At 57.7% G+C, this 8,430-nt stretch overlaps 2 protein-coding genes across 2 annotated transcripts; one reads left to right on the forward strand and one right to left on the reverse strand.

Annotated features, from left to right (window-relative positions):
- Positions 1-449: 449 nt before the first annotated feature.
- PLK3 (polo like kinase 3) lies at positions 450-6,707 on the forward strand. The gene is made up of 14 exons (XM_031058704.1): positions 450-578; positions 670-786; positions 1,215-1,344; positions 1,432-1,519; positions 2,052-2,147; positions 2,809-3,004; positions 3,349-3,475; positions 3,868-3,977; positions 4,056-4,173; positions 4,278-4,361; positions 4,557-4,719; positions 4,819-4,948; positions 5,169-5,279; positions 5,663-6,707. The coding sequence occupies exons 1-14, from the start codon at positions 495-497 to the stop codon at positions 5,855-5,857; spliced, it is 1,749 nt and encodes a 582-aa protein (XP_030914564.1). The 5' UTR covers positions 450-494; the 3' UTR covers positions 5,858-6,707.
- Positions 6,708-7,461: 754 nt separating this feature from the next.
- Positions 7,462-8,111, reverse strand: TCTEX1D4 (Tctex1 domain containing 4). Its single transcript, XM_005423121.2, has one exon. It carries the CDS (start codon positions 8,107-8,109, stop codon positions 7,462-7,464), a length of 648 nt encoding a protein of 215 aa, XP_005423178.1. The 5' UTR covers positions 8,110-8,111.
- Positions 8,112-8,430: the final 319 nt, after the last annotated feature.

Raw genomic sequence — 8,430 nt, forward strand, 5'->3', positions numbered from 1 at the left:
GGCCCGCGCCGCTCCGCCGCACGCAACTTTTCCTCCGGCTGACAGCGGCGTGTGTAGGAGGAGGATGCCGGTTCCCAGCCCGGCCCGAGTGGGCTCAGCGGCTGAGTGTGCAGATTGGAGGGTGACATCACGGCAGGAAAAACCTGTCTCCATGGGGCTGCCTTTCGATGGCCTCCGGTCCCCGGGCTTCCTGCCCTGCGCAGGACTTTCCAGGTTGATCTGTCATGTGGAAAGATGCAAAGTCCGGCCATAGTGGGAGGGAAAATGCCTTGGAGGTTTTACAAGAAATGGGTGAAGAAAATGCCTGGTTGAGAGCATCATAGTTCATATCTTAGTGGGCGACGCAGCAGGAGGGAGCGTGTGACGCTCGCCGGGCTGTGCTGCCAGGGAAGGCAGGAGGAGGAGGCTTGTAAGCAGGCAGGGGTAAGGAGCTGTCTCTCACCCATCCGTAACCACCTCTTCCCTTGCAGGGTGGGTTTGCACGATGCTATGAAATGACAGACCTCTCCAGCAACAAAACCTATGCCGTGAAGGTCATTCCTCACAGCAGGGTGGCTAAACCTCACCAGCGGGAGAAGGTGGGTGCCCAGCGGCTGCTGGGGGGCTGGGCTGGGCTGCTGGGGGGCAGCAGCTCACCTGTGCTCACCTGGCACTGCTGCTCTCTGTCAGATCACCAACGAGATTGAGCTGCATCGGGACTTGCACCATAAGCACATCGTCAAGTTCTCCCACTACTTTGAGGACTCAGAGAGCATCTACATCTTCCTGGAGCACTGCAGTAGGAAGGTCAGTGCTGCTGTGGCCTCCTTGTCAAAGGATCTCCTAAACAGCCATAGCTGGTTGGAGCAGGCCTTGCCGAGGTGTTGTGTTAGCAGTCTCCTTCTCCTGAGCTGTCAGCTGTCACACTCTGAGCTCACTGTAAGCAGAGTGGTTTTGCACAGCACTGGACACTCCAGCGTCTGTCTGTCTGTCTGTCTGTCTGTCTTGGACTGCTCATGGTGTGGCCACCATAAAGACATAGGTTCCCATGGCTCTGGTGAGCAGCCTCAGCCTCGTGTGGGGAGTCTGCTGAGGTCATGGCTGTGAAAGAAGGATTATTTGTGAATGTGCAACTTCTGGAAGAACTGGCTTTGACCCTGCCTAGCCTATGCCTAGTCAGCAGGGCTGCCTGTTCTCCCTGCCTGCATCACAAGCTGTCTTCTCTCCCGTTGCAGTCCCTGGCCCACATCTGGAAGGCCCGTCATACTCTGCTGGAGCCCGAAGTGCGCTATTACCTCAAACAGATCATCTCAGGCTTGAAATACCTTCACCTCAAGGGCATCCTGCACAGAGACCTCAAGCTTGGTGAGTGCTGTGGGTGGCCCATGGTGTTGTGTGGGGAGCAAGCTGTCCCCAAGGGACTTGTGGTGACGCATCGCCTTTGACTTGCAGGCAACTTCTTCATCAATGAAAACATGGAGCTGAAAGTGGGGGACTTTGGGCTGGCTGCTTGCCAGGATGTCTCTGACCAGAAGAAAAAGTAAGTTTGAGATTTTCCTTTTTCAGAATCCTCCAGGGTTTCACTCTTCTTCCTGTGGCCTCCCAGGAGAGTGGAGGTGCAAGGGGTCCTGCCTGGTCTTAGGAAAGGAAGCCTTAGGGCCCCTTCCTGGGGTGAGGGAGCAATTCCTGCTCCAGCTGCAGGCAAGGCAAGGGGGCTGGGGGCTTTGTGGCTCCTCAGGAGTGAGCTTGCAGCCGTCGGGGAGAACAATGTGTTGACTATTGCTATTGTGCCTGCCCGGCTGCCGTGCCGGCTGCACAGGCTGGGACACAAAGGCTCTGTTCCTCCTCAGCTCCGGGACAGGCTCTTCCCAACAGCTCCCCAAGAGCAGCTGCTGCTGACCTCCGTGAGCTGGAGAGGCAGGAGTCTCTATGGGGCTCCTTGTAGATGGAGGGGGGGCACAAAGAGCAAAATGGAGTGGGGAGGACAAGGGTAAATCCCAGGGCTTGGAGCAGGGGGAGGCGGTCTGTGAGGGGATGGAGAGCATGCACTGATCTGGTGCTCTGCCCCACAGGACAATATGTGGGACCCCCAACTACCTGGCCCCAGAAGTGCTGCTGAGACAGGGCCATGGGCCAGAGTCGGACGTGTGGTCTCTGGGCTGTGTCATGTAAGTCCCTGGGTGGGGAGGGGTCCAGGCACCCTGCCTGGGGTGGGGGCAGCTGCTCTGTGGACAGCCCAATGAGGAAGTTTCCTTGTGCTGTGCCTCGTGGTTCTGCAGCGGTCGCTGGCAGGCAGGGGGAGGGGAGCGACTGGCTGGATCCTGCCCAGCCTTACTTGGGAGCAGGTGCTGCCTGCAGCCATCCTGGGATGCTGTGTGGGGACTGTGCAAGCAGGACTGCATGGGGCGGGTGTGCTCATGCCACACTCAGCTCTGGTTCAGAGCAGGCTTGACCGCACTGTGAACCTGATAAACAACGGAAAATCTCCGTGGCTGCCACACTGTTTGCTCAGGGAGCGACCTCTGTTTCGGCACATGCAGCCCCTGGCCCGGCTGCTGCCTGCTCCCTTTTCCACCCTGATGGCCATGCGGGTGGGAGCAGCGGGTGGCCTTTGCTGCCAGCTCTTTGTCCTTCCTCAAGGCTCCTTGCCTGTTGCTCTAAACAGTTGCTAGGAGGAAGCATGGCCGGATGTGAGCGTGGCTGTCAGGGCTGGAAGTGCTGCTCTCAGCCAGGTGTGGCCAGCCAAATGCCAATAACTTCCTTGCTTTAAGTGCTGCTGAGTCACAGGCCTGGTGGGGATCTGACAGTGGCATGCATGTTCCCTCCCAGGTACACCCTGCTGTGTGGGAACCCTCCCTTTGAGACCTCTGACCTCAAGGAGACCTACAGGTGTATCAAGCAAGTGGAATACACCCTCCCCGTCTTCCTCTCCCTGCCTGCCAAGCACCTCATCACTGGCATCCTCAGACGCAACCCCCAGGACCGCCTCACCCTTGATGAGATTTTGGACCACGAGTTCTTCAAGGTGGGTGGGTGGGGGCCTGGGCCAAGGGACCTTCTCCAGGTGGGATGCGGTTTTTTGGGCTGTGCAGGGTGCTGTCCTTGTCCTGTACGAAGGGTCAGTCCTTCAAAGGAAGCAGCCGCTGTCCTGCCCAAATGCCAGCCAGAGGAACTGAGGGATCTGGTGTGCTTCTGCTGCCTTGTTGCTATAGCAGGGGGTTGTTTCCTGTGCTGATGCCAGTCATGGTTCTGAGGCTTGACAGAAACACAAGCTGGCTGTCAGGAGGGATGTGAATGACTGTGGTCAGCCCAGGGCAGCTGGAGCATGTGGCCTGTGGAAACCAGACCTCTCCCTTGACCTCTCTGCAGGGCTACACGCCTGAGAAACTCCCTCCCAGCAGCTGCGTGATGGCTCCAGAGCTGAGTCCCCCAAATCCTGCAAAGACTCTGTTTGCTAAAGTCACCAAGACACTCTTTGGGAAGAAGAAACCCAAGGGTAAGTTTGTGCATTGCCAAGAAGCCTCTGGGTGACTCTTCCTTCAGGAAGAAGTGGATCCTGTTTGCTGGAGAGACCTGATGGATCTCTCTGGACCCTCTGCCTGGGGACAGCACAAGCTGGGTGTGCCCCTGCCCTTCTTGTGCTGGTGGCCTGGCATGGGTGTGTGCCTGGAGAGCAGATACTGTGCCACAACCCATGGGGTAGTTCCTCCTGGAAGCCCTGTGTTGCATGAGAACTGGGAAGTGAAAGTGGGAGACAGCTGTCTGGCACCCTCGTTGTCTCCATGGGCATGGGAATAGATAAGGGAGAACCGAGCAACTGGGACGGGTGGCCTGGATGTCACTAGCCTCTATGCTCTGCAGTGTACTCATCTCTTGCTCTCTCCTCAGCCAAGAAGGGCTCTTCAGAGGACAGGGATGACATCTCCAAGCTAGTTACTGGGCTGATGAAGACCTCAATCTGTCGTCAGATGAGCTATAAAACTGTGGAAGGGAATGAGGTGAGAACATCTCTGAGGCCATGCATGCTCTTCTTTGGCAGAGCAGGCAGACCATGATAAAGCCATGTCTCTCCACAGGCCACTCCTGTGTCGTGCCGCAGTGCCAGCTCCAGCCCCGTGGAGACAGTGGTGGAGGAGACATCTCACAAGTCTGCGTCCCCCTCCATCCGGGGAACGATGGCCAGCAGCTGTGAAGGTGAGCAATACCTGTGCCAGCCACCCCAGCCTGCCCCAGGTTTCCTGTCATGCCGGGGCTGATAGCGGGGCTGGCTGACTCAGCCTGTCATCTTCTCCCCGCAGCCTTTGAGGATTGCGTCACTGCCTCCGCCATCATCGAGTCAGCTGTCCGGCTCCTGAGGGCCTGCCTCTCCTCCATGCCTCCAGGTAAACCGGTTGGACTGCTCTGGGATGGGATAGGGGGCTGTGCATCCCCTTCCCCCTGGGATGAAGGCATGGCTGCTACTTGGGGTACAAATAGCACCCTAAATGGTGCTGGAGCCTGCTGTAGGGATCCCTTCCCCCTGGGCAGTGAGATGGACAAGGGCTGGCTGGCTGCTCCCCTCCTCTCTTCTCCAACAGCGGAGAAAAACCCAGCTTCCCTGGCCCGCCACGAGCACTTTGTCTGGGTGAGCAAGTGGGTGGATTATTCCAACAAGTATGGCTTTGGCTACCAGCTCTCCAACCGCAGCATTGGGGTCCTCTTCAACAATGGCACGCACATGACGCTCTCCCCCAACCACAGGTGAGCCATGGGAATGGGACTGATCTGTCTCTAGGGGAGCCCCTTGGGTGGGAAGGGGAGTCTATAACATCCCCAAAACTCATGCTCTGCTCCCTCCAGGACTGTGCATTACAACCCGACCAACAGCAAGCACCTGGTGTTCTCTGTGTCTGCCATCCCCGAGCAGCTGCAGGGACAGATGAGTGTCCTGCGCTACTTCGCCTCCTACATGGAGCAGCATCTCATGAAGGTGAGTGCTGGGGCCCAGGACTGGACTTTGGGTCACGGCTTGGCCACACCACTTGAGCTGGTTGGACTCCCTGCTTGCAGCTTTGGCCAGGTGGGCACACAGGGTTGTGTCCTGGGAGTGGGGTCTCCACTGAGGGGATACCCAGCTTTGGTGTTGTGTGCGCTGCTGGAAGCGCTCCCATGTGTGGGACCAGTGGCTTATGCAGACCCTTCTCTCAAAGGGAGGTGACCTGCCCAGCATAGATGACCTTGGGCAGCCAGCCCTGCTCCTCCTGCAGTGGGTGAAGACTGACCAAGCCTTGCTCATGCTCTTCAGCAATGGCACACTCCAGGTAAGTGTGGGGCACAGTGGAGATACCCAGACCCTTGTGAAGAGGAGGCCAGAAGGTGGTCTTCTGGTCTGTGCTGGATCTTGTCTGCCACAGCCCAAATGGAAAATCCAGCTGTGAAAACAGCTGTGGGTGCAGGATGCTGCTCCAATGCCTGGAGCTGCTGGTTGCAGCTTCCCCAGCCCATGGAGAGACATAGCACTTCAGCTGGATGCTTCTACCTGCCCTGTGCTAGGGCTGGCTCATTCCTGCCATGGGGCATGGGCTGGGATGCTCCCAGGCAGGTTGGGGAGGAGGAACGGGTTGAGGCAGGAAATGTGGCTCCATCCTGGCTCCCGACATGCTGTGTGAAGCATGGCTTAAACCAAGCCCAACCTGTCTCCTAGGTGAATTTCTACAACGACCACACCAAGGTGATCATTAGCAAGCCTGACTTCTCCTGCCTTGTCACCTACATCAACCGGGAGCGCAACTCTTACACTTACAAGCTGTGCAGCCTCCAGGAGCTGGGCTGCTCTCCTGAGCTCCACCACCGCCTCAGATACATCCTCAAGCTTCTCCAAGAATGGGCTGAGGCCTAGCCTGGGACCTCGGGGGACCCTGTCTGGACTTGGAGGTTTCCCCCTGCCCTCCCATGGGATGGGAGGGATGATGTGGTGCTGGCTATCCCCCTGGGCACTGTGTATCCTGGTGCTCAGCTGGACTCTGGACTAAGACATGTGGATGTGGTTACAGCAGCGGGTCTGGATATCCTTGCTGCTCCCTGGCTCTGGGCAATCGCTGTGTTCCCCCTGGCAGCTCCTGCTCTGGTGGTGCTGGTCTTGATGGAATGGACTGGGGTGTTACAAGGAGGGTGGTGGTGGGTGAGTGTCCTGCAGCTGGGTTTGGGGCTGGCTGGGCCTTGTTCGAGGCTGGCAACTACTTGTGATGGAGGCTCAGGCTCCCCTGCCCCAGCTGATGCATCAGTTGCACAGACCCTCTGCATGGCCTGGAGATGGCTGCCACAGCCTCGATCTCAAACTTTGGGTGCTGTGCGATAGGAAAACCCCTTCCCAGGAGTGGGCAGGGGTGAAGGGTGCTGCCTGCTCTGCCAGGGGCTCTGTGGGCTGGTGTGTGCCACTCCACAACTGTTACACTAAGGAGGGAGCTGTGCTGGGCCCAACTGTGCCCAGTCTCTTCCCAAATTGTGAATTGTCTGGTACAACCTGAGGTTTGATAAAGGGTGGGGCATGGGATCTGAGGACTTGCCTGGAGAAGCCCTCATTTTGTTGGGACCCAGGGTTGTTTCTTATTTCAAGGCAGTCTCTGCCATGTGGGACTATTTATGTATCTTATTTATATGGAATTATTTATTTTCCTGTTGGTCTGTCCACGTGCAGTTCCCCTCTCCCTGACTCGCCTCAATAAAAACTTATTTGTGTTAAGGGCAAACTATGTCTGCCTTATTTGAAACTGGAGTCATAAAGGGAGCTTCAGCATCATTCTTGCTCCAGAGCTGCTTCTGCCTGTTGGGGATGACCCTTCTTGCCACTGATTGCTGTGGGGGATAAGGTCAGGGAGGAGCCTCTGTGGTACCTCCACTGCTTTCATGGGACTGGCACAAAGGACAGAGTTAGCTCTTGCTTATGCTGGTGGAGCCTTGGAGCTGCCTCATCTTCTCCTTGCTGCTGCCAAATACATTCCCAGTCCTTTCTGCACTTGGACCCAACCCAGCTGCTCTCCTGACTCTGCTGAGCTGCAGAAGGCAGGAGCTATGACCCAGGCGGTGGAGGGGTTGCCTGGGCCCTTGCACTGACATCTCATGTGATGGGATATGAGCTGGGCATGAAGCCAGGAAAGAGCTCTGTGAGCTTGCTTTGAAGGTGATCTGTGTAATCAATCTGCCTGGGAGCAGCTTGTGCTGTGGGAAGCAGCCTGGGCTGCTCCAACAGCCTTGGGCAGTTGCCTGTTCCAGGGAAATCCAGCCTTTTGTTGTGTTTGCTGCCGCTTGGGTCTTTTTGCAAGCCATAGTACTGGGAACTGCAGCGTGGGTGTGAGCTGAGGCTGGAGTGAGCACCCCTATCTTGCTCTCTGCACACACCCTGGCCCAAGACTCCAGGTATGACACACAGCTGGTCAAAACCTCTTTATTTCAGCTGCTCTCTCCCTACAGCTCTACAAAACTGGGTGGACAGAGAGGCATGTGCTACTCGAAGTAGACCCCATACACTGTGGCCACAGCAAAGAGGGAGGCGTTGGAGAAGGTGGCAGAGGCAAAGCTGTCGGTCTCAGGGTCCCACAGGCCCCGGCTGGCCACCAAGAGGCTCTGCTGGCCCTGCTGGCCCAGCACCACATGGCAGACCAGCTTGTAGCGGGGTGGCACCACCTCCTTGGCCTGGTTCTGCAGCAGCTCAGTCAGGCTCAGGGCTAGTGGGGCACTGCCCTGGGCACTGTACACAGTGGTCCCCAAGGCACAGGCCAGGGTCCCCTCCAGCACCCGCTGCACCCGCCCCGCGTCAAACCTGCAGCCTTTGTCCGGCCCTATCCTGTAAGTGTTTTCAAGGCGGGTCTTGAGGATGGGTTGGAAAATTGGGAGCCCAGAGAAGCTGACACGTCTGTGGAGCATCCAGGGGCCAATGGAGGGCCGCCTGCTCCCCGGGACCATGCCGAAGTAGCTGCGGCGGCTGAGGATGGAGTTGCGGCGGGAGAGCAGCGGGGCAGGTTTGCTGTCCTCAGGGCCCCGGGCTGGGGCTGTGGGCTGGGACCCACGGCGTGTGCTGCGGAGTGCAGGGGCCTCAGTGCTGGCCAGCACCTGGGCTAGCAGGGCTATCTCTGGGACGGGCTGCTCAGCCATAGGGGTGGCCTGCAAAGGAGATGTACCTGAGTGTTAGGTGAGGCAGGTGTCCTGTAGCCTCTCCACTCCCCTGCCTCTTTGCCTCACTTCTGCAAATCCCATTCCTTCTGGCAAATCCCATGCCTTCTGGCATGTGAGCCTCCATGAGACAAGATGCAGAGGGGCTGGGAGATCCATGGCAGCTGTCTTCCCTTCTCCAGTGCCTCCATGCCCATCAGACTCAGCCAGCTGGGGCTGATCTATTGCAGTAATGTATGGTCCACACAGCCCTCTGCTCTGCCATCTCCAGCCCTTCCCCCAGCACAGGTGAGTGACTCTTTC

This window comes from Geospiza fortis, unplaced genomic scaffold (genome assembly GCF_000277835.1).
Source record: "Geospiza fortis unplaced genomic scaffold, GeoFor_1.0 scaffold333, whole genome shotgun sequence".
NCBI lineage: Eukaryota > Metazoa > Chordata > Aves > Passeriformes > Thraupidae > Geospiza > Geospiza fortis.